Genomic DNA, 26702 nt, shown 5'->3' on the forward strand with positions numbered 1-26702 from the left:
GATAAAAATGAATTTCACACAAAGAGGAATAACAAAAGATGGCCACACTTGTTATGCATCATTAGAAAATTCATGCCCTAAACAAATATATTCCATAACTGCCCGTGTTCTCATATATATGACTCTGTGGACAATAACAACGTTCACGCTTTGCGGTAACCTCTTGGTGATAATCTCCATTTCCCATTTCAAGCAGCTTCATACGCCAACAAACTTCCTAACATTGTCTTTGGCAGTTGCTGACTTTTTACTTGGAGGACTTGTGATGCCACCCAGCATGATCAGATCGGTGGAAACCTGCTGGTATTTTGGGGATTTCTTCTGCAAGTTTCATACTAGCATGGACATGATGCTCTGCACAAGTTCTATTTTGCATCTTTCTTTCATTTCAGTTGACCGCTATTGTGCAGTGTGTTATCCTCTAATTTATCACACTAAAATCAGTGTATCACTAATAGGTAAAACTGTTTTAATTAGCTGGTCTCTGTCAACCATTATTGGGTTTGGTGTTATATTTTTAGGACTTAATATGAAAGGTATAGAACATTATTATAAGGAAGTTTTGTATTGTATTGGGGGTTGCAGCTTAGTACAAAGTCAAATATCAGGTCTGCTTTGTTCGACAATTGCATTTTATATTCCAGGTTTTATCATGATAGCTATTTATGTGAAAATTTTTACAGTAGCAAAAAATCAAGCACAAATTATTGAAAGTAGAAAAAAATCTTCAAGAAAAAGAGAAACTAAAGCTGCAAAAACTCTGGCAATAGTTGTAGGCGTGTTCCTAATTTGTTGGTCACCATATTTCTTGTGCGCAATTCTTGATCCCTTTCTCAATTATTCAACTCCAGCATTAGTAGGGGAAATTTTAATGTGGTTTGCTTACTTAAACTCAACTTTGAATCCCCTTATATATGCCTTCTTTTATAAATGGTTTAGAAAGGCTCTTAAAATGATTGCATTTGGAGAAATTTTTAAAAACAACTCTTCTTTAATACGACTTTACACAGAATAAATGAAAACAGCCTGAATAAATATGTTCATTCAAAGTGAAAACTGAAGTCAATTTTAAGGCACTTATTAGAATTCTACAATATTCAGAGCTGTGCAATATAGATTCACAGCTATTGTTATCAGTTCTCAAATATGTGTTAAATATGGATATATTCTAACTTTCATGGACAAACTGAATTCTTTGATTGACAGGATTATTATTATATGATGGAGCAAAATGTGAAATCAAAAATGTTCAAAGCTTCTTGTTATAAATCCATTGACTAATTTTTAGCAGCAAACAAATAAACAGGTTTTGTGTGGAGTAAGTTTGTTCCAGCTTTGTCTCAGGATCTCAAACGTCATGCATCAGTGCAGTTTAGATCAGAATTCTAATTCTAAAGCTCTGGAAAGACATTCACTCATTTATTTCTGGGCCTGTCTAGTGCTGCTTTAGTTTTATACTTTGTACATTTTTGCTGTTATCTCATTTGCTTAACTTGGAACAAATTATTTCTAAAAGAAATTGTCTTCTAAAGTTAAAGCGCTTTCTATAAATTTAAATAAATATCTTGCCCACACTGATGCTTTATAATGGAGGCCGTGGAGCACAGAGCACCACTGGAAAATGAAATCCTAAAAATTTACTGAAGTACCAGCATAGGCAAGATATTTTTAAACATTTACAGAAAACCCTCAACTTTAGAGCACAATTTCGAAAGGCAAATGCATATATGACATGTTTGTGAAAAAATAATTTTGACTTGAAAGATACTAAACTTATCCTTTATGGTGTTGTCATATTAAATATAAATTGATGATTGCTGGTATGCAAAAAGGTAAAACCTCTGTCAATGTCAGCCAGGTGCTTCAATTTTCTGAAAGTTTCTAATATCTCATAGAACCTTTGTAAGCTTTGTCCTCCTCCATAAGACTAAAGTGAAATAACAGTGATGGTTTAGAAAACTGATTGGCTAAATGAATTAAAATGAATATTTAATTACAACATAAGTGTTAAGCAATGCTTCCATGTATTTCTCTACTGAATCTGTCAATGAAGCAATAATGTGTTCTCTCTCTTTTTACCTTTTTGTTGGTTATATCTGGTTGTTAAGAATATATCAACAATTTAATGAGCCTTTCATCTCAAAATTGTTTGTCAAAATAAAATATTAGGAATACGTTTTTTAACACAGTGCCTTTGAATATTTGAGTCAAAAATTTTAAAAATGGTACAACAGGAACAGAACCACTAAAAAGCATAACAAACAACACTAAATATAAATCAGGATCAACACATTAATACCAAGTAAAAGATGAATAAGTGAAACACAAAAATATCTCAAGTCATAACAAGAAATAATAAACCATAAATAATATACAAAATGCTTGATCTCTGTGGTGGGAAATTAAATCTGCTACACTGGTGGTTGGTCTCATTTCACTGGGCAGTTTATGGATGGATGAAGAAGAAATTTGTGAAAATATAGGATAGGAGCTGAATGGAAATGGAAAATGGAAAACATTAACACTAGAATTACCAGAGCCTACGAAAAAACTCGTAGATCCAGCCCACCTTAAATCGCTTCTTAAATCCGTTCACACCTCTCCGCCAGCGTCTTTTGTCCTCTAAATGTGCTGATAAAAGACAAGCTGCCAGCAGCCGGCTATTCCATCCCCCCTTCGACTTAGAACGTGAATGCACTTTTCCCAGCTCATGCCTTGATTGATTGTCTGGGAGTGAAGTGGAGTTTTAGAGTTGAAATAATAGATCGTTATTTGGAACACACGCATTCCATGTGTGTACCATTTCTACAGTAACCCGTGTAAACACATTGTTAAAACAGAAACTTTTTCATATTTTAGTAATAAATGTTACAAAATGTAAGCATAAACTATAGAATGTGTAAAGCCTGAGTTCCTAAGATCAAATAAACACTTTCACAAAAGCTTCACACCCCATACAACAATTTCCGTGGCGTAATGCGCTAAGATTTGCCTCTCAGAGTGAGTAGCTTTTCTCTGCCTCACAAACATGAGTTCAATTCCCTGCTGGAGATAAAGTGTTACTTCTTTTTTTTCTTTTTAACCTCAAACGGACATAAAATTTGTAAATTGGTATGAATTGTCAGTTAATGAGATCGTTATATTTTCATATGGGATGCTCCTTTTAAAATATTTTTTTAACAATTGAGACTGCAATTAACATGAGCAACTGTCCCTAAAACTGTTATTTTTAAGATCCATAACACACAGATAGACAGAGCACTGCGTAATAGAGAGACAGACAGGCAGAGATATATAAATAAACAGGGAAGGCACATGTACTGAAAGAAAAAAAAGATCAACATGTACGTTGTTCCTGCAGCACTGAATAAGCTCACGTGCTCTAACATCACCCCTCCCCCCATCTGACTCTCTAAGTAACAGCACAAGTACAGACACAAACTAAGTGTAATCAAGAGTCTCGTTTCCATCCCTCCTCACTACCAGGCTCTGGTAATTCTAGTGTTAAAAAGGTTGTTACTTTCTTATGAAGGGTTAAGATATTTTTCATATTCTCCAATGGTAAATTGTTAGTAAAACAATGTTCAAGCTTGTTGTAGCTTATTAACCACAGGAAAAAAATTCTTGCGTTATTAAGGCCACCCTCGATTACAGGTATCTCTGTAAGACCTTTGATATTTAGAGAAAGCTAAAGCAAATGGAGTGAATGCAGTCTTATGCCCCAGCCTCTGAAAGGATTGTCCAGCTGCTTTTACATGTTGTAGCACACAGTTATAAGCAAACACTTTAAAAAGACCTCACTGATTGTAGGGCTGAGTTATGGTGATCTACAAACTTTCCTAATGTAAATTACAATGGGGTGACAGAGAAAGATCAGCAATAGATAGATAGATAGATAGATAGATAGATAGATAGATAGATAGATAGATAGATAGATAGATAGATAGATAGAGACAACAAGGCTAGAGAGACAGATATTTTTAAGGTTTCTGATGACAATTTGATGTTTATAGTTCAAACTGGAAAAGGCATTAAGACTGTTAAAAATACTGTTTTGGCTTTCTGCCACATTGCAAAGTTTTCATGGTGTACTTTAGTCAAAACGTAAAGGATAAGTTTGGTATTTTTCAAGTCAAAGTTACTTCTTTATTACAAACATGGTATAATTTTAATTTGGCACATGAAGTTGCACTCTAAAGTGAAGCATATTTTATAAATTTAAAAAAATAATTAGCCTGCTCTTGCAGTGTAAAAAAAAGCCTTAAAACTTAAACTTAAAACTGGATTTATTGTACAAATAATAATAAATCTAAACTGAATAGGTTACATGGCATGGAATTTTAAATAAAGCCTTAGAATTTTGAAAGAGCCAAGCCACCTCTAATTTACACTGTCTATGGCAGTGCTCCGCAACCGGTGTGCCACGGCACACTGGTGTGCCTTGAGCCGATACAGGTGTGACGCGGTCAAATAAGACAATTAAGACAATTTTCTAACTAAATAATATTTCAACGGTCCTCCTTAGAAACACAATAACGAGAATACGTGCAATGAAATATTCGCTTAAATAGCCTTTTAGAGGTTTCATAATTTTATGTGTCATTTCTCTGAAATAATAAATCCCATCGCCTGGCGCCTGTTGCCTAAGACGTAGGCCCTACGTAGTCGCCAGACAACTCCGTAGTACGCTTTGATAGGCAGAGCGCTCCGTACCCTCACCTAGATTCAATTCAAGCCGACGTATTAGTCGTGCTACGTCACATTCACTCGTCTTGCGACAGTAGTTATCATCCATTACTATTAGTTGTGTTGCTGAATTGTGTACGGTTAATGTTCTTCGTGTGATTCATATTTAGTGTTATACCCCTTTAAATATGGATACATTTTTACGTGGAAAAGATTCGTCTTCACGTACAGATGATGAAGAACCCAGCACAAGTGTTGCAAAAAAAAACAGAAAATTGTGAAAAGGAAGTACAACGAAGACTACATTCGATATGGATTCTCGCGGTGTGGTGACGAAACGGCTCCAAAGCCACAATGCATCATTTGCGGCGATCAGCTATCAAACGAGGCAATGGCACCCAGTAAACTAAATCGCCATCTAAATTCAAACCATCCCAGTTACTCCAAAAAAGACAAACAACTCTTGTGTTAATTAAAAATGATAAGCGGTCATGCTTAAAAGATCTTGACCAAGAACTTCGGGTTGCGCTGTCAAATATTGAGCCGAATATAAAACTTCTGTGTTCATTGAAACAAGCGTAGGTATCACATTAATCGGTCATTATGTTATAATAATTATTACGATTGCATAAAAGTAAATATAGTATAGTTTTTATGTATGTATACTTATAATAAATGTATACATATAATAAAAAATGAAAATTTATTGTAAAATTTGTGATTTAAATTAATATCTATATATCAGTGGCGTAGCTGGAGTTGATGTTGTCCGGGGAGTTGAAAAAATTTGACGCACCAAAGCTGAAAGAAATTTTTTTTTGCGCCTCTTCAAGGAACAAAAAAAAAGGAAAGTACTGTAGTTTGGACGCCTCTAAATAGCTGGCGCTCGGAGCGGATCGCCCCCAAACCCCGGCCTAGCTACGGCACTGCTATATACTGTATTTTGGCTTTTGATGTGCCGCGGAATTCTAGGAAGAACTTTGGTGTGTCGTAGGTGAGAAAAGGTTGCGGAGCACTGGTCTATGGCATGTCGAGCACAGGCATGGAAAAAAATTACTGAGAAAAATAATATGATATTGTGTAATAGACCCTCACCTTGATGAAACAGTCTGAAATGCCAAAAACCAAATATTGAATCCTTTTAATGCATGAATTATTCTTGCTGAGAATATGATAATAAAAGAACTAGGGACAACATGTTCAAGTGAATAAGCTCACTGGCACTGATAGTAATCAATACATAAATACAAAGGGAGAACATGCAAACACAATACAGAACCTGCTTTTCTGAGATACGAGTGACAGCTCTCCATTACCACTCTACCTACACTAAAACATCTGTGCTAAACTTACTGAACTTCACTCTGGATTAAACTGACAAGTATTTTTTCTCTCACTTCACCTCCAAAGCACACATGTGTATTGTAATTGCCACAGCAGCAAGCAATTTTTTTGCAAAATAACAAAGAAAAAACTCATAAATCCGGCCCACCTTAAATCCACTCGCACCTCTCCATCAGCATCTCTTGTCTTGTAAATGTGTCAAGCAGGAGCACACGGGTGGCCGGTTGCTTGTGCTATAACACGCTTGACTTGGCAGCCATCAATGCACATGTACTTCACAAGGCATGCACAGGGTCCACTAAGAAAACAAGAGTGTTCTTGGCTCACCTTACAGATGAACTTTTTCATCGCTTCTTACAAAAAAAGGCGATGGATAAAGGATGCAACATCGACAAGCTTCTGTTCCAAGACTGCCGCTTCCCCCAGGAAAGCAAACTCAGTCAGTCAGTGTCAGGCTTCCCTTCAGTGTAATAGGAACCACAGCACAGAGAGAATTGTGTACATTGCAACAGGTACACATGTCATAAACATATGAAGGGCATATTGCATATAGCGTGGAACTGACCTCTCTGTACCATTCTTTCCTCTGCATGTCCTGTAGTACAAAAGAAACACCAACATGCACCAAAATGTGGAGATTGGACAAGATCAGATAAAAAAAATGTGGTCATTGATTACAACCGCAAAAAGGCATACAAATGAATATGAATAATATGAATAATGTTGCATCTGTGCCACAATATTTTCCGAAATGTACTATACAGATCATAAAATGAGTTATTACAAATATCATATACCTATGTTTCTGTTTTTTTGTCAGTGCTGCTTTGACATTATAAACCATAAGGTGCATACTAATTCAGCGTGAGCAGGAACATTCAATAAAACTGAATAAAAAAAATTCAAGTGAAAATGAGGTATCCAGAAGGCAGATTCACCAGCATTTGTGTGTCAGCTTTTATCCCTCCAGATCAGAGAATTTCCAGTTCCATTGTCTCAAAACACCACCCATATCTACAGTTATTCCCAGTTTCAGATAAAAAGTAACCGCGTCATATCTGGAGCAGGGGGTGGGTGTTGTATCATGATTGTGACTGAGAGAGTAAAGGTAAAAAAAAAACGCTAACTTTTACAAGTACTATAAGAAATGTATGTTTTTATTGTATAATATTAACAATAAGAGCAGCTCACTACTCAAAACGGTAAATTTGCAGGGGAGCTGTTTTTGAACTCGTGATCTCTGGATTATAACTTAGCAGTTCTTGGCGCTGCACCAAGGAAGCCGTTGTATTGTACTTGTACCTTTTGTGAAAGTGTTTATTTGGTATTTGGCCATGAGCCTTAATACATTATACAATTTATGTCTACATTTGGTCATTTATTACTAAACACGAAAAACGTTTCTGTTTTAATGATGTGTTTACATAGATTGTTGTAGACATAGAACACACATGAAATTATTTCCCATTACAACTCTAGGTAGCTCACTCCCAGATAATCAAGCCAGGAACTGGGAGAACTTCTTGTCCTTTTCTGCGGTGGTCAGAATATCAGGTCAGTCAGGTCTGGTCAGGTTGGGGAGCCTGCACTGGTACAGAGCGTTGCTGCACCCACCACACAATGAAACAGCTTGGGATCCTGGTTGGCAACCCCCCCGGCAGACACATGGTCCAGTCCCACTCTCCAGAAATTACCCTCTATCTGCTGCAGCCAGGTGTTACATGGGTGCTGCGAGCCAAATCATCCTCAGGGAAGCATGCCACATGGCTTAAGTGCCATAACTGTTGCTCCCTCACAATGCAGGTAATGAGCAACTACTCATTCAACACAAAGTTATACCAGTGATACCCAAGGATTCTCTAAATAGACACAGTGCCAAAGGAGTCCTTTAGTTAGAATATCAGGGTTACACTAAAATGAAGTTATTAGAAAGCCAAGTTAAAATAATGGGTTTTCAACAGTTTTTTAAAGTGTTCCACTGTATTAGCCTGGCGAATTTCTATCGGTAAACTATTCCAGATTTTAGGTGCATAAGAGCAGAAGGCTGCCTCACCACTTCTTTTATGTTTAGCTCTTTGAATTATAAGCAGACATTCATTTGAAGATCTAAGGTTATGATTTGAAGTGTAAAGTGAAAGGCATTCCAAAATATAGGGTGGAGCAAGATTATTTAAGGCTTTGATGTGACTTTTATATAAGTAACATATACAAATTTTTTACATAAAGACCATCACAAAACGTAACCACAGACAGAACTTTGCACAATACCTTGGTGAGCTCAGTATGCTCTGCTGTTTCATTGAAGGCCATGTATGTGTCAGATTCACTTGCAAATGGTGCCATCTATCGCCTTTACACCTGGTGCAGCTGCGTTGTTCTTATGTGCTAGTGGATGTTTCTTGTAGGGAAGGCTTCTGTTCTCTTTCTCTAATGTAGAACCTTCATCCTCATTTGAATTCACCTCTGTTATAGCATGTCTTTATTTTAAAACAGCAGTGTCAGATCGGGGGGAGCGTGAACATGACTGAGAGAATAAAACAGAAAAAAAATAAAATAAACGCTACCTTTTACAAGTACCATAAATTTACACCAGCTGTTACAGACTCAAATCAAATGTATGTTTTTATTCTATAATAGTAACAATAACAGCAACTCACTACTCAAAATGGTAATTCTAGGAAGCACCTGGAATCAAACCGGCAACCTCTTGATTATGAGTCAGCAGTTCTTACTGCTGCACCACCCAAGCGGTCGTGTCAGTGTCATACCCTAATCCGATTTCTTTTTCTTCGGTTATATTCTTGAATAAAAGCGCACTTGTTTTGTTATACCTTTTGTGAAAGTGTTTATTTGATATTTGGGCTTCAGTTTTCACACATTATACACTTCATGTCAAAATTTTGTCATGAAAAACGTTTCTGTTTTAGGTATGTGTTCACAATTTCTTCCCTCACATTTCCTGTCATCCTATATATACATAGATCGTTGTAGACATGGAACACACATGAAATGAATGTGTTCCAATAACGATATATTATTTACCCTATACAATTTCAGGCACTTCATACCCAGATAAAGAGTCTTGAGCTAGGAGAACTTATTGCCCGAGTTGACCTAGGTGTAATAGCAGGCTGCTTGCTGCTTGTGCTGATCGACACATTTGCAAAACAAAAGACGCTAATGGAGAGTTGCAAAGGAATTTAAGGTGGCCTGGGATTATGAGTTTTTTCGTAGGCTTCAGAGATTCTAGTGTTAATTCAAAATCCTAAGGTATTGACACATTTAATCTAACATTCTTTTTGTTGTCAAGAATGTACTCATTCACATGATCCCTGCATGACTAAGCACACAAGATCACACACATATCTGTCTGTTTCCGCTTACCATCAAGTATGTTAACCCAAAGGAAAGAATCTGAACCCACTTTTCTCCCTTTACCCACAAAACAACATTGCACTAGTTAAAAAGGTGCTGTCTAATACTGACTGAAATGGCATTAAGGCCCTCTGTTTATCATGATCTTCACAGAATTATTTTTCCTCAACATTATTCATTTAACTTTTTACTTTGGAACCTCAGTACTTCTTTTGCCTTTACCCTTGACTTTACATTTACAGAGCTGTAGTGGGTAGAACATTGCAGAAAGTCCTCACCCAAAGACTCAACCAGCATCTCGGAAGTGCTACAACAAAATGTTAAACAAATTCAACATTGCATTTGTTATTGGTTTTTCAGTTTTTGATCACTTGCAATGGGCATAAAACAATATTCTGCCTAACCCTTGTCATCGTTTTCCTATTTAAAAAACCTCTAGGATATTCTCCTTTTAAACAGTACCCTCCGCAACCACCAATTGTGGTGTTTTTGCAAACAGGGCAAAATAAAAAAATAAAAAAACTTTGATCTAAAGGTAAATACTGTACCAAGAATTCATTTGTTTAACTATAAGTAACCAAATTCACCTAATATCACTCAAATTTACTCTCATGTTGTAAAGTACAAGGAAGACAAAACTAGTGAAAAAATACCTGATTAATTAGATAGATAGATAGATAGATAGATAGATAGATAGATAGATAGATAGATAGATAGAGTATTGCAATTTGTAAGAAATGTATGCCCCAATAATTTATATATATTTTAGAATAAAGTAGTAAATACAAATAATATGCCACATTAATGAAATGTTTAAAGATAATTTAGTTTAAAAAAGAATCCATCTAGAGAGCAAAAATGGCAAATAGATTTGATACCCAAGGCCCCACTGCAGCATTCTGTCTTAACAAGATGTCTGTGGCTGAAGCCTAATGACCAGTGTTGGGCTTTACTGGCCACTGGGAGAATAATATAATTGCTTGTTTTCCATTGTCTGGTCTTGTGTGGCTGACTATAAAACATGCATGATAAAATATGATAAAAAAAGAAGCAACAGTCAAGTTAAGGTAAGCATACAAATAGCCTAGATATAAAATTCAATAAAAATTCTGATTCATAATATATTAGTGCTGCTGCATAATATACTGGTGGTATATTTAAAGTTGAAATTTTAGATTTATAATTTATCAAAATCTTCAGTATGTTTGTGTATCTCAAGTGCATTTCTTAAATTTAGAATATATTACAGATTATTGCAATTAGTGGCATTGATATAAATCAGTTTGTCTTTTCAGTTATATATAATATGCATTATTGTTGTTCTTTTAAATTACCAACAACAGTGTTAATACTCTATACTGCATTTTTATAATGCACTTTAATCAGGCATTCAGATTCCTGGCATTAAACACATCTGTTCTTGAAAAAGCACAGAAAGACAATTGAAAGAAAATCCTTTAAAAATGCCTGTGCAGATATGTTACACAATATTTTTTTCCTTTATATTTAGCCAACATACATGATATAGCAGTACGTTTATTATTGTATTTATATCAAATTATGACTTTTTTTTTTTTTTTTTTTTAACTTGGAAAGAATGCTGCATGACCAATATCTCATATTTCTTTAAAATGAATTTCTGCCGAGCAGGAATCTTGGAAAATATACAGTTCTGTTATGAAGCTATTAATGGCTCTTGTCCTAAAATAATCTACTCAGAGGTTCTGCGAATTTCAACATATTTTTTTCTGTGGACAGCAATAATAGTAACAGTCTGTGGAAACCTTCTGGTAATCATTTCCATCACCCATTTCAAGCAACTTCATACACCAACCAACTTTCTTCTTCTTTCTTTGGCAATAGCAGACCTACTACTTGGTGGATTTATTATGCCTCCAAGCTTGATCCGTTCTCTGGAAAGCTGCTGGTACTTCGGCGAATTGTTCTGCAAAATACACAGCAGCACAGATATAATGCTGTGTACAGCATCTTTAATGCACCTGTTTTTCATTGCAATAGACCGTTACTATGCAGTATGTCACCCGCTGCGATATCGAGAAACAATCACAATTTACATTACGCTCAAAATGATCTTAACTGGCTGGGTCTTGGCTGCATTTCATGGGTATGCGATGATATTTTTAAAATTAAATATAAAAGGTATTGAAGATTTTTATTATCAAAATTTTAATTGTGTCGGAGGATGCTTCCTGATACAAACTGCCACTTCAAGCCTTCTGTCTTCGTTATTCTTCTTTTACGTTCCTGCACTTATTATGATTGCCATCTATATTAAAATTTTCATTGTTGCTAGGATTCAGGCCAGAACAATTCAACAGGCAGCAATGAAAAATGAAACTGCCAATGAGAAGAAAAAGGCTATGTTAATGAAGCGAGAAAGAAAAGCAGCTAGGACTCTGGGAATAACAATTGGAGTTTTTTTGTTTTGTTGGACTCCATTTTTCATATGTCTTGTTTCTGATCCATTTTCTAATTATTCAGCACCACCTGTTATGGTTGATGTTCTGGTATGGTTGGGTTACCTAAACTCCACTTTTAATCCTTTCATACATGCTTTCTTTTTTACCTGGTTCAGGAAAGCACTTAGGGCAATCCTCCATGGAAAGGTATTTCAAAGCAGGTCTTCAATGATAAGGCTAATAGAAGACTAAAATTGTCCATACATATTTTAGTTGAATTACTTAACTGTTATGTATTTGAAAAAAAATTATGCTTTTTGTGTGCACAAATATTTTAGGTGCATTACTTAACTTTTATTTATTTGAAAAGAAATATGATTTTTGAAATTGTGTGTTTTTTTTTCAATAAGCTGGTGTGATGACACTTTAGAACTGGAGATTAAGGGCTTACAGTAGTGCATTTGTTAGTCACTTAATGCTGCACAACACAAAGAATTTCTTAAGTTCTTCTGAAATTGTAATTGACAAACTATAAGTAACCTTGATTCTAAAGTGTCACTAGTGCCTTAAAAGTTTAATTAAGTCCAAACAAAGTGTATCTGAAGATCTTGTTAAATATGAGACTAAAAAATATATACAACTAGAATTAGTAGGCCCATGTCTAGTGTTACCTTTTGATTTATGAAAAGATTTGGCAATTGTACTATTGCATGCACATTTACACAGTACCTTGAACAAAAGAGAGGCATTATATATCTTTAACACTTCATGTCTGTAGGAAAAATGATGCTGAATATCAGAAAATGACAACCTTCATCTAACTGTAGTGTTTCAATTGCCTCCATACAAATAATATTCACTTTTTAATAATAACAATTTGATAATAGAGTATGGAGCATTTGATTACACAACAGACTGCCTTCTGCAGTTTCATAAAGCTATCCATCCATTCATTTCTTCCTCTGTTTTTTTGGATCATGGCTACAGTGCCCATTTCAGGAAAATGCACTGGGAGCAACACAGTAACTAACTTTGGAATGAGCCCTAATCCACTGCAGTTAACAGTCATGCACACATCCACATTCTCTCACAACAGACCAGTTTTGGGTTCTTAGTTATCCTTATCTGCAAATCTTTCAGTCTTGGAAAAAAAAAAACTCAGTGTTTATAAGGAAAACACCACGCAAACGCACAGACAACATGCAAACCCCAACATAGAGAGTGGAGTTGAGCTCAACAGACTGACACACATAAATGTATTCAGAGGTCTGCATCTATTGCAGTTGAGATTCAGTATATTAATCTGACAAACCTCTGCTTAGGTCTGTAAAATTTAAAAATATAGGATGCTTTTTCAATGCACCAATACTTACTTTCTTGTTAACTCATTGCATGTTCCCCAAATATTTTGTTTTCTTCCCCTCCATTATCAGCTAACCATAGTTACTGAAAAACATTTAATTAATAACTGTATTATAAAGGGTTACTTTTTATGTTTTATTAATTTACAGATAGTTGTTCTAATTATTATTATTATTATTGTTAGGACAGCTTAGCTATTAGCTAAACAAATTAACTTAATGGATTAAATGGTCTCCTCTCTCATTTGTCTCTATGTTTCTTCTTATTATTATTATTAATTTTACTACAGCTACAGTTTCACTAAAACATTTTACTAGCATTTTTTCATTGTCCTTGCCCGACCGGGACACCTCTTCACTGAGAGGACCGGGGGATCAAGCATGGGCAGAACAGTACCTCCCCCGGGACATCAGATGGCAGCCCCCATGGGTTGCAGTGGTGTCTCGGACTTCCACAGGGCTTCAATGGAGATGAAATTATCTACAGCCCTTTTGGGTGGCGCCAGGGGGTGTTACAGCTGTTCTTGAGCCATTCTGGGGCAGTTCTTCTGCCATACCCGGAAGTGCAGCCAGAAATGGGGCAACAAGCACCTGCAGCACTTCCGGGTGACTTATATAAGGGGCCAGCAGAGACTACTCGGTGAACCAGAATCGGGAGGAGGGAGACAAAGATTGCCAAGGAGGAGTGGAGGAGAAAGACAAAAAGAAGAAGAAAAAGACAAAGAGTATTGTGTAGAGGTGTGTTTATGTTTTGGGACTGTTTTGTGTACTTGGGGGAACGGGGAAGACGCTGCCCACAAGTGAAGAAACAAAAATAAACTCTATGTGTTTTTATAAGTGTGCCTCCTGCATCTGTCTGTGTTGGGTTAAGCTCTAGTATAGCGCCATCATCTGTCACATCATCTTTATATTTAACACTAGAATTGCCAGAGCCTACGAAAAAACTCGTATATCCGGCCCACCTTAAATCGCTTCTTAAATCCGTTCACACCTCTCCGCCAGCATCCTTTGTCCTCTAAATGTGCTGATAAAAGACAAGCTGCCAGCAGCCGGCTATTCCATCCTCCCACCGACTTAGAACGTGAGCGAAGTTTTCCCAGCTCACGTCTTGATTGATTATGTGGGAGTGAAGTGGAGTTTTACAGTGGAAATGAGAGATCATTATTCTAAAGTAATCTGTGTAAACACATTGTTAAAACAGGAACTTTTTCATATTTTAGTAATAAATGTTACAAAATGTAGTAGGCATAAACTATAGAATATATAAAGCCCGAGTTCCAAAGATCAAATAAACACTTTCACAAAAGCTTCAAGAATGATTCAACAGCTTCTGTGGCGTAGCGCGTTAAGATTTGCCTCTTAGAGCAAAACAGCTCTGCCGCCTCTCTGAGAGTTCGAATCCCCGCTAGGGATAAAATGTTGCTTTTTTTTTTTTTTTTCTTTTTAACCTCAAACGAACATAAAATTTATAAATTGGTATGCACTGTCAGTTAATGAGATCGTTATATTTTCATGTGGGATGCTCCTTTTAAAATATTTTTTTAACAATTGAGACTGCAATTAACAGGAACAATTGTCCTTATAACTTATTTTTAAGATCCATAACACACAGACAGACAGAGCACTGCGTAATAGAGAGACAGAAAGGCAGAGAAGTCACTAGATATATAAATAAACAGGGAGGCCACGTGTACTGAAAGAAAAAAAGAACATGTGCGTTGTCCCAGCTGCACTGAATAAGCGCAGGCGCTCTAACATCACCCCTCTCCCGATCTTACTTAGAGAGTCAGGGACAACGCACATGTTGTTCTTTTTTTCTTTCAGTACACGTGGCTTCCCTGTTTATTTATATATCTAGTGACTTCTCTGCCTGTCTGTCTCTCTATTACGCAGTGCTCTGTCTGTCTGTGTGTTATGGATCTTAAAAATAAGTTATAAGGACAATTGTTCCTGTTAATTGCAGTCTCAATTGTTAAAAAAATATTTTAAAAGGAGCATCCCACATGAAAATATAACAATCTCAGTAACTGACAGTGCATACCAATGTATAAATTTTATGTCCGTTTGAGGTTAAAAAGAAAAGAAAAAAAAAAGCAACACTTCATCCCCAGCGGGGAATCAAACTGAGGTCTGTGAGGCAAGGAAAAGCTGCTCTGCGCTAAGAGGCAAATCTTAGCGCGCTACGCCACGGAAGCTGTTGAATCATTCTTAAAGCTTTTGTGAAAGTGTTTATTTGATCTTTGGAACTCGGGCTTTATATATTCTATAGTTTATGCCTACTACATTTTGTAACATTTATTACTAAAATATGAAAAAGTTCCTGTTTTAACAATGTGTTTACACAGATTACTTTAGAATAATGATCTCTCATTTCCACTGTAAAACTCCACTTCACTCCCACATAATCAATCAAGACGTGAGCTGGGAAAACTTCGCTCACGTTCTAAGTCGGTGGGGGGATGGAATAGCCGGCTGCTGGCAGCTTGTCTTTTATCAGCACATTTAGAGGACAAAGGATGCTGGCGGAGAGGTGTGAACGGATTTAAGAAGCGATTTAAGGTGGGCCGGATATACGAGTTTTTTCGTAGGCTCTGGCAATTCTAGTGTTAAATTTTTCAAATAAACTGTACTGTAAGACTTTTGAAGCACTTTGAGCTGTATTCAATATATGAAATGTGGTCTATAAATACATACATTATTATTGTAAGTACTATTAAGTGACAGGTTTATTAAATGTAAGATAAAAAACCTAAAGTTGCCTTAAATACAATAAATATTTGCTTGGGAATAAAGAAACTATTAATATAAATTACTACATGTAAAATGTATCATACTGCATGTACACCACACATTGTAACGAATTACTTAAATGTAATAAAAGTATTAATATCCATCCATTTCCTACACTTATTTTCTCTTTCAGATGGTTATAGGAATCCAAAATTATGTATGCACATTCAAAACTGAAATTATGTAAGTGCCATTTAAGCGTACGACCAGAGAATAATTAGGAAACCTACGTGATCTAAGAAGAAAATGCCAATTCCACATGAACTCTGAATAGGCTGGAAATGTAACTCAGTTATATCTTAGAATAAAAGTATGTAGAAAGAAAACTTAACATTCAAAAAACCTTTACAAGCTTCACCTACCCATCTGAACTATACTATACAGTAACTCTAGTGGAAACTAAACTCAAGTCCTTGGAATGCAGGTAGCCATAATAACCACTTCCCTCATGTAGACTATTAGTCATATTTTGCCACTAATTAACCTTATGAGGATCAAAGAAGTAACTGAAGTGTCCTAATACAGCTACATGCCTGTTGTGTAGGGGAACTCTAAAATGTTGTATTGCTATTTCATTCCTTTCCTACAACTCACTTTGCAACCACAAACAAGGCATTTTACCTGTGTATGAGGTTGTTTCACAGTTCAAGGTGTTCATTGTCACTATAAAATGCAGTTATTGTCCCAGTGTCTCCAGGTATTTAGGTTGACAGGTGACTATAATGTCATCTCTCCAGGTTTGTGAGTGTAACCTCCAATACATTGAAGTCCTCAGTCTTCCACCACCCTGATACAGGGATAGGCTACAGCCTCCTTGTTTCTGAAATACATTAAATGGTGTTTAATGTTAAATGGAGCTTTCCATGTCTTATGAATATTGATATAGGAAATAAAGCACACTACCTGAATGTTTGTTCTTTTTATTCTTGAATACTTTTAAGTAAAAGCTTATTTTGTGCTGAGAATCATTTGTAAGAACACCAGATTAAAATGGAGAAATGATAAAAGATTATGTCTTGGCTTATACAAAAGGACAGAATTTACATTCACATTTTTATATTTTTATTTGCATTTTAAGTACATTGATGAAATATTTCACTCAGCAGATCCATATTTAAATTGTACTCAAAGTCTATGTAAAGATGCTTTTATGTAGTTAATTATAATTTGTAAAATGATATAAAAGGGCAGCAATGGGGTTTATTAATTAGAAGTGGTGCAGTTCAAAAAGACAATGCTTGAATCTGAGCACAGCCACTATTTCTGTGGAATTAATATGTGTCTCCATACCCCTGCGGCTTTGCACCAACATCCCAAAAACATGTGTGTTAGGTTAGGTGGCAGCCTAAGGTGGCAAAGTCTAAGTGAATGTTTTTGCATGACTGAACCCTAGCATAAACAGTGACCAGATGCAGAGTTGGTTTCTGCCTTGCATCTAATGTTAAAACCCTCCAAATTGCATTTTATAGGTTCAAAATTGGATGGAGGGATGAATGACAATGATAAAAAGAGCAAGATGTTAGTGGACAGTCATCAATAGCTGGTAGTAATCCAAAGGTCTTTTGTTCTTTTGCTCAGCAGTATGTGTGGAATAAGATATTTGAAAAGAAAATTTAAAAAATTACGTCATGACACATTATACTTGTACAGTCATCCCTCACCTATCGCGGGGGTTACGTTCCAGAGCCCCCCGCGATAGGTGAAAATCCGCGAAGTAGCGACCTATATTTATTTTATTATTTATACATATTTTAAGGCTTTGTAAACCCTTCCCACACTCTTAGAAACCTTTCTCACTCTCTTGTTAACCTTTCCCACACTCTTATAAACACGTCCTATGCTCTTAAACACTTTCTACATTCTTAAACACCGCAGACCAACACTGCACACTGCACGCAGTGATCAGATGTCAATGTGTCTGCACTCGCTTTGTGAAGGGGGGCAGCTGAACTCACGCTGAGCAGAAATGGACTTTGTGCTGCTTCTGCCAAAATGCCTGCTTGTCGCTCTGCGCGTTCAGAAGGAGGAGGAGGAGTGTGTGTGTGGGGGTGTGAGGGCTGAACGCACGTTCGCTCAAACCCCCCCACCCCGGAGGCGCAGTATGCTCCTGCTACTTCGCATTGTCAAGGGGGTGGGGAGCTGAATGAATGCTAAGGAGAAGTGGACTTTGTGCTGGCTTTGTGCTGCTTGTCGCTCTGCCTGTCAATAATTTTAAAGTCTTGTATTTTCCTGTCTCACTGTCTTGTCTTGCGTGAAGTTAAAATGTTTTATAATAGTGAGATGTTACTCATATCCTTAGCCCGACATCCACATATCATATGTGTTAACAAAGTGTGTTTTATAAGTTTACATGTGTTTAAAGCATGTGGGATGGGTATTTTAAGGCTTAAACTATAAAAATGTTTATTTATATGGTCTTTCTATATCGCGGATTTTCTCCTGTTGCTGATGGGTCTGGAACATACTGTAACTTCCGTGATAGGCGGGCAATCACTTGTATTTAAAAACCCGCGAAGTCGTGAATCCGCAAAAAATGAACTGCGAAGTAGCGAGGGATTACTGTATTTGGAAAAATAAATATTATGTCATAATTGAAAATAGAAAAGAAAACAACATTTAAGTGATATAATATTCTACATGTGGCTTTTAATTAAAAGAAGAATCTTTCTCTGTGGTTTTTATTAAATTTTGTGCTGGCTAACAGAGTGGTCAGAAATAGGCATGAAGCAAAAGATAGGAAGACCAAGAAAAAATTGGAAATAAACTATAAACAGTGACTTCAAGTTGTTGGGAGTATCATGGGGAAAAAGCTCAGATGATGGCTGCAAAATTGAGAAGAATTGTATAGCTGGGTTGCTCTATGCTCCACAGAGAATGAGATGGACTAGAGAGAGAGAGAGAGAGCAGAGTTCCGGCTCTGAGGCTACGGATCTGTGCCACAAATGGCTTCACTCTGTTGCGCCCTTAACCTGCAATTGCTCCTCCCAGGCACAAAAAAAAAAAAAAAAAAAAAAAAAAACTGTGGTGTTGAGGTGTCACCCATTGCATGGCTGTGCTTGGGTCCTAATTTGGGATCCTGAGGTGATTTGTTGTGTGGTGGGGGTGGCAACGTACTGTATCAATATGTGCTCCCAAACTCTTTCTGTGTTATTGAAGCATTTCTTAAAAAGAGAACATTTAGGATCTGTAAAATTTTTATTCTAACATATACCTTATTAGTTTGAAAAAGAATGTATATTGCACTGCACTAATTTAATTTGAAAAGAAAAAAAAGAGAAGCTGTCATGGATACTGTATTTGTTGTAGAAAAAGCTATACTTACTGACTGCATGTTTTAAAAGGTAGTTTCTCTAAAACATTTTTTTTTTTACAGATGCAGCAGTAAACCATAATGATATGAGAAGTAACAAGGGAAAGGGTGGGTATTTTTAGAAATAAAGTTGTTTAGGTCTAGTAATGTTTATATGAAATATTCAGTTTTATAAAGATCATTTGCACAAAAAGAACTAATTGCAGATCTCATTAGAGATTACAGGTACATGGAAAAAGTCTTCTCATGAACTTAAAAAAAATGTTAAAAATCCACTGAAGACTTTTTGTGGTTTCTGTTAATTTTAAAATGGTCCACAACTTGACTGACATTATACATTTTTATGACATTATAAGTGGCGTTTAATTGGCCTTATGACCTGTGGATAAAAACTGTTTGCAGTGCTCATTGCCCTTAAGGATGAATTCTTAAATAATACTGTGATGATGCCTTTATTAATAACAGCAGCAGGAGCTACAGAAGTGGCAGATGAATCCCAGCAGATTGAAGTTCATAGTGATTTGGACCTTTATCTATGCCTTAGGAGAGTTTTAAAAATCTGGCTTTCACCTCACAATCATAATCACCCATAGTAACCTAATTAATTGCATGGGCTCCTTGCGAAGATCTCAGGAGCCTCAGTAGAGATTGAACAAGTAGAAGCCATTCTATACCCATTTGATGAGTACAGGTATTTCCATTGGGCAACAGGCAAATAAGACATAGCCCCCAAAAGGTTAGCTGGTCATTCATTGACTGAAATTGTTTGCTGAAGCTGATGCTCTAAAGACCAAAAAGGCTAGAGACTGCCTGAATGCGTTTCCACAGATGTTGGAAAAATGCCGGTGAGGTGGCATAGACAACAAACCATCATCGGTACTCCTTATCCAGCAACTTTCAACAATGGCCACATAAGCAGTCCCTGTCTCCTCTGTAAATTCAAGTCTAACCCCCTGTGTGTACTCACCACACGCCATTTACTCTCAAGAACTATACAGTTTATTCTGTTTTACATCCTACTAGTTTTGAGAAGGTATTTGTGGGTAGCAGCAGCACCACACCTGTAGATCAGCCATGACAGTGAGTACCATTAGACATCAGAGTGCCTGGTGAAATTCTGCCAGTTATCACAGTCCATGACCATTGCATCCAAATTGGTACACCCAGATATGAAGAAACCAATATTTCACATCATGGACGTCAGTAACCAGGGCATTAGAGTGATTCTGTCCCAGGAGGAAGGACAGACAAAGTGGGTCATTGGCATCTATAATAATAATAATAATTCTTTGCATTTATATAGCGCTTTTCTCACTACTCAAAACATTTAGCAATTGCAGGTTAAGGGCCTAGCTCAAGAGCCCAAAGAGCAGAGTCACTTTTGGCATTTTACAAGGATCGAACCAGCAACCTTACGATTGTATAGCGGTGGTCTCTGGTCTACAGCACTTGCAAGGATGGAAGTATGACATGACTTTAACATGCAGTACAGAGCTGGTAGAAACCTCCTCAATGCTGGTATATTCTCCCACAGGGACTACCTTTGTGACATTTACAAAAAGGTTGAACAACACCCGGTTACTGAAACTGACTTCCTTGCAGCACAAATTCCACTTAAAAAAAACTAAATATGCTGTATGGCAAGACACAGGCAAAGAAGTAGGGTGGATAATCAAAGGACATTGTTCATCATGGACTGAAGTAACACCTAATATCTCCATGATGAAGATGTATGCCTCTCAGTGTGAGAACCTGGAAATATGAATCAGACTGCTCTAATAATACTGGCTAAGCTTACTATTTGGCTGCCTCATTTTGCAGCTGCTGATGTCACAAGACCTTGGAAACCAGGTTCTCCAGAGCTTGCACATACCACCCAAGGTGGGGCAGTTTGAGGTGGCAGAAGTTCCATTAGACAGGTTGCAGACATGACAGGAAGCTCTTTCTTTACTGCTATGACAGCTGCACAACTCATAAGGGCCATATCTCACAATTGAACACCCCTCTACAGATCATCCAAGCAGGAGCCGGTAGGGAGCAAGTAGCCATTGACATCATGGGGCATTTTCTTTCTTTTCTTTAAATTTCTTTGTTAAATTGTTTTCATAGTTTAAATAATTTATTTTGTTATTTATTTCCCTCAGTATAATACAAATTCAAGTTATATCCCACGGTACCACATCATGGTATTTTACCAATTAGTCAGCCAGTCAGTCATTTTCTAAATCACTTTGTCCTGAACAGGGTGATGGAGTGTGCTGGATTCTATCCCAGCTAGCATAGGGTGCAAGGCAAGAACCAACCCTGCACAGGGTGCCAGTCCATCACAGGGCAAACACACAAACAAACCCACACACACACACACACACAATAGGGCCAATTTAGTTTCGCCAGTCCACTGAACTTGCATGTCTTTGGACTGTGGGAAGAAGCCGGATTACCTTAATACTTTGAAAATATTAAAAAGTGCCCTGCCTAGCTATTATGGGTTGAAGTGATTTCTAATGTTCAGGGTGGCTTTTATATATAATATTTCATGACATTTTAATACTGTTTTCCTCTTTTGAATAGGTTTCTCAGTATTTTTGAGTACGTTTATTTTGCTTTAGTCACCTTTTTTTTAATTTTATTATTATATTGTACTTGTTTAACAACCATATTTACTGCAAGTAGCTATAAAGAGCTTGCCTTGTCCTTTAAAATATTTATATTGTGTAACCCATTTAAGTTTTCACAACTAATGAATGAAAGGTAATCTAAGTCTATTGAGACAAAATGAAATTATAGCTGTGTGTGTGATTTCTCATGTGGCACTCCTATTGAGTTCATTCTTTGAAGAATATTATAAAAGACCAAGTTAATTGAAGCAAAACCCAGTGAATGGCAAAGGGTAACTGGACAAATGTGTAAGTATATTAAGGATGACTATTCAATTCATGATAATAATTTATTGTTTTTTCAAGTGATTTAAAAGTGATGAAAAATAGGCAATTTTTATTTTATTCTGGAATAGAAATGTTAAATTAATATAATTACTACTACTGACATTATCTGATACCTCGAACTGAATGATTCACAGGTCTTATACTAAATATGCAACATCAAGAGAAACGTGTCTCGGTTAAGCCACCTCAGACCACTCAAAAGCGATGTTTTTTTAGTAGGTCACACTGCACAGAGATGAATAAACACTTTACTGATGCTTTGAAAGTATTATGAAGACCCGAAGGAGTGTTTGTTAAGGTCTTGTTACATAACAGTAAATGAGTAGCAGATGCATTTTTGTAGTACCTAAACTAAAGTATTACCAAAACAACACACTTCTTATTATTTTATATTTGGTTAGATCTCAAAAAAAGCAGACTAAATGTCCTTATTGTAGTTAAATAAAATTTAAATAGTAAAGCATAAAAAGTCTTTTATTGTTAATATGAATATACAGCCTTGTATTAAAAAATGTGTTTTTTTTCCTTTTTAGGTTGAAGATAAAAATGAATTTCACACAAAGAGGAATAACAAAAGATGGCCACACTTGTTATGCATCAATAGAAAATTCATGCCCTAAACAAATATATTCCATAACTGCCCGTGTTCTCATATATATGACTCTGTGGACAATAACAACATTCACACTTTGCGGTAACCTCTTGGTGATAATCTGCATTTCCCATTTCAAGCAGCTTCATACACCAACAAACTTCCTCACGTTGTCTTTGGCAGTTGCTGACTTTTTACTTGGAGGACTTGTGATGCCACCCAGCATGATCAGATCGGTGGAAACCTGCTGGTATTTTGGGGATTTCTTCTGCAAGTTTCATACTAGCATGGACATGATGCTCTGTACAAGTTCTATTTTGCATCTTTCTTTCATTTCAGTTGACCGCTATTGTGCAGTGTGTTATCCTCTAATTTATCACACTAAAATCAGTGTATCACTAATAGGTAAAACTGTTTTAATTAGTTGGTCTCTGTCAACCATTTTTGGGTTTGGTGTTATATTTTTAGGACTTAATATGAAAGGTATAGAAAATTTTTATAAGGAGGATTTGTACTGTGTTGGGGGTTGCACACTGGTACTAAACCAAACATCAAGTCTGCTTTGTTCTACAATTGCATTTTATATTCCAGGTTTTATCATGATAGCAATTTATGCAAAAATTTTCACAGTAGCAAAAAAACAAGCACAAACTATTGAAAGCAGAAAAAAATCATCTTCAAGAAAAAGAGAGACTAAAGCTGCAAAGACTCTGGCGACAGTTGTAGGTGTGTTCCTCATTTGTTGGTCACCATATTTCTTGTGCATTATTCTTAATCCTTTTCTCAATTATTCAACTCCTGCATTAGTAGGGGAAATTTTAATGTGGTTTGCTTACTTAAACTCAACTTTGAATCCCCTTATATATGCCTTTTTTTATACATGGTTTAGAAAGGCTCTTAAAATGATTGCATTTGGAGAAATTTTTGAAAACAACTCTTCTTTAATACAGCTTTACACAGAATAAAATAAAATAGCCTGACTAAATGTGTTCATTAAAATTGAAAATTAAAGTCAATTTTCAAGACATTTATTGAAATTCTGCAATATTCAGAGCTGTGCAATATAGCTTTACAGCTATAGCTATCAGTTTACAAATACTTGGTAAAAGCATATGAATATATTTAAATATTTGTTTAAATAGTGTTTTTACTGAAAACGTTTATGGACAAACTGAATTCTTTGATTGACTAGATTAATTATACATGACAAAAATGTAAGACCCAAAATATTCATTCAAAGCTTCTTGTTATTACTCCATTGATTAATCTTCTGCTACAATCATACAGTATATTGTATGGAGTAGGTTTGGTCCAGCTTTGTTTCAGGAACTCAAACGTCATGCTTCAGTGCAGTTTAGATCAAAATTATGAGTCAGCTCTTGAAAGACATTCACCCATTTATTTCTGAGCCAGTCTACTATTTTAGTTTTATACTTTCTACTCTTTTTCTATTATTTCATTTGCTTAACTCAGAACAAATTACTTCCAAAAGAAACTGAGTATTTTGTATTCATCTTAGTTAAGATATGAATAATTCCTCTGTGTTGGCTCTATATGTCAATTAAAACTTTACATCAAATTTTAAAGCAATGTGGTAAAACTAAGTACACATTTTGTGTTCATACATATTATTTTGAACACTTTGAAATTCCTTGGTTTGTCTCGTCTGGCGCCTCCTTCTCACCAGTATGAGAAAAATTCAAAATATGATATATATTTTGACTCATCATGATGACTAGTTATGCAAAATATTGAGCTTTTGGGCATTCTCCCTATTTTTAACCCTCTAGACCTGAAAAAGCCTAATTTTTTATGCCATTTTTGAACCCTATTTTCTGCAAGAAATTACACCCTTATGGTAAGTAGTAAATCCATAGGTGTCTTCAGCAGAAGTCATCAGAAGGCCTTGAAGTTGTGCATACCACATCAACTGACCCTAAAGATTCACCCTCTGATAGGATACAAGAGTCCAGAGTTACTCTTTATATAGGCACATGGAGTGTTATTTTATGCTATTCTCAAGGTTTCTGATTATGAGTATATTTTTAACATTTGATTCTTTGCTGGTGGTTTTAACCCTTTAAGAGCCACTCCCTGAATGTTAAAAGATGTTATTTAACTTGAGAAAATGTGAACTTTGAACATTTAAATTGAAGCACATATCTTAATATTTCAAATATTTGATGCATATATTCTTGTTTATTATGTACTTCTGTACCATGAAGACAATCATGACATGTCTGATTAACACCCTCAATTAGAACATTAGAATAATCTAGATGAGAACAGGCCATTTAGCCTAACAAAGCTCCCCAAACCTATCCACTTAGTTCTTCCAAAATAACATCAAGTATAGTTTTGAAAGTCCCTAAAGTGCTACTGTCTACCACACTACTTGGTAACTTATTCCACGTGACTATGTTTCTTTGTGTAAAGAAAAACTTTGCAATGTTTGTATGCAATTTACCCTTAACATGTTTCCAACTGTTTCCCTGTGTTCTTGATAAACTCATTTTAAAATAAACTCCATTACCCTTTGTAATTTTAAACACTTCAGTCATGTCTCCACTTAATCTTCTTTTGCTTAAACTGAAAAGGCTCAGCTCTTTTAATCTTTCTTCATAATTCATCCCCTGTAGCCCTGGAGTCAGCCTAGTTGCTCTTCTCTGGACTTTTTCTAGCACTGCTATGTCTTTATTGTAGCCTCACCAGTGCATTATAAAGCCTAAGCATAATTTATTTGGACTTGTACTCTACACATTGTGCAATATAACCTAACATTCTGTTAGCCTTCATAATGGCTTCTGAACACTGTCTGGAAGTTGATAGTGTAGAGTCCACTACATCTCCTAAATCCTTCTCATACGGTGTACTTTTGAGTTTCAGACCTCCCATTGTGTATTCAAACCTAACCTTTTTACTTCCTTCATGTATTACTTTAAATTTACTTACACTGCATTTCATTTGCCACAAATCTGCCCAAGCCTGTCTGCTGTCCAATTATTCAATGGATTCTAGATTATCTGCCAGTCCACCTAGCTTGGCATCATCTATCCACCTAGTTTGAGTTAGAGTAGCATACACTAATTCAGACTTTTTTTATAGGTATTTGTATAATAAGTGAAGATTGGCTAGTGATTTTTTTCACCTGAATCAAGATGGTGTAAGTAATGACCATTTAATTCAGGGATAGGACTTAAATTTAGCCTTTTCTCTTTTTATTTTATTATGAAGTAAACTTAGCAAATATCTTATAGCAAGTAATAAATTAGCCGCTATCCTTTTGGTGAGTCAGAAACATCCATCCTTCTTATCTAGTAAATAGCTAATTCTCTCCCTTCCTTCTTCCTTTGACGTTCTTATGGGACAAGCAACTTTGCAGGTGTTAGGAAAAGGGGCTCTTGGCCACTGTATTAAGAACTGTGGGTCCACAAGGTTGGTGCAGAAAAAAGATTAGAGATCATTGCTATATATTGTAAAAGATTGGAAACCCCACAAATACTAGCCAGATTAAACACTTAATAACAGATTCACAAGTCCCATTGTTTAGCCTTGAACAGAGTTATCTTTTTGAAGCAATTTTATATTTTTAAGTTAAGAATATCAGGGGAGCATTTCGAACAAAGGTGGAGTTAGCACAAATGCTTGTAGAAGTGCGCAGGCTTATTTAAGATGGGTACCAAGGGCATATTTGGTACAACTGATTTGAATGTGGATGCACAGTAGCAGGTTTGAATGGGTATATTCACAAATCTAACTTGTCTTGAACAGTTGCTTTTGGTACAATCCATATAACATGTTTTTTTTATCCAATTGGCCAAACTATGAGCCAAACCTAACAAATAGAGCATGTGTCTAATTGATAAACTGAAACTTTAA

General features: G+C 36.0%; 3 protein-coding genes across 3 annotated transcripts; all 3 read left to right on the plus strand.

Annotated features, from left to right (window-relative positions):
* On the plus strand, window positions 1–1015 carry LOC114649490 (trace amine-associated receptor 1-like). Its single transcript, XM_051924195.1, has one exon. The coding sequence runs from the start codon at window positions 8–10 to the stop codon at window positions 1013–1015; it is 1008 nt and encodes a 335-aa protein (XP_051780155.1). The 5' UTR covers window positions 1–7.
* A 10021-nt stretch (window positions 1016–11036) lies between these two features.
* On the plus strand, window positions 11037–12077 carry LOC114649492 (trace amine-associated receptor 1-like). The gene is made up of 2 exons (XM_028798980.2): window positions 11037–11352; window positions 11425–12077. Exons 1-2 carry the CDS (start codon window positions 11037–11039, stop codon window positions 12075–12077), a joined length of 969 nt encoding a protein of 322 aa, XP_028654813.2.
* A 10693-nt stretch (window positions 12078–22770) lies between these two features.
* LOC114649493 (trace amine-associated receptor 1-like) lies at window positions 22771–23788 on the plus strand. The gene has a single exon (XM_028798981.2). It carries the CDS (start codon window positions 22778–22780, stop codon window positions 23786–23788), a length of 1011 nt encoding a protein of 336 aa, XP_028654814.1. The 5' UTR covers window positions 22771–22777.
* Window positions 23789–26702: the final 2914 nt, after the last annotated feature.

This window comes from Erpetoichthys calabaricus, chromosome 3, assembly GCF_900747795.2.
Source record: "Erpetoichthys calabaricus chromosome 3, fErpCal1.3, whole genome shotgun sequence".
NCBI classification, from domain to species: domain Eukaryota; kingdom Metazoa; phylum Chordata; class Cladistia; order Polypteriformes; family Polypteridae; genus Erpetoichthys; species Erpetoichthys calabaricus.

What these genes read in the sequence shown, in the direction of transcription:
- LOC114649492 (XM_028798980.2), top strand. Translation starts at nt 11,037, where the DNA reads ATGAATTTCTGCCGAGCAGGAATCTTGGAAAATATACAGTTCTGTTAT. An exon ending in GTACTTCGGCGAATTGTTCT is followed by an intron (nt 11,353 to 11,424) that starts GCAAAATACACA and finishes TCATTGCAATAG; the next exon opens with ACCGTTACTATGCAGTATGT.
- LOC114649493 (XM_028798981.2), top strand. Translation starts at nt 22,778, where the DNA reads ATGAATTTCACACAAAGAGGAATAACAAAAGATGGCCACACTTGTTAT.
- LOC114649490 (XM_051924195.1), top strand. Translation starts at nt 8, where the DNA reads ATGAATTTCACACAAAGAGGAATAACAAAAGATGGCCACACTTGTTAT.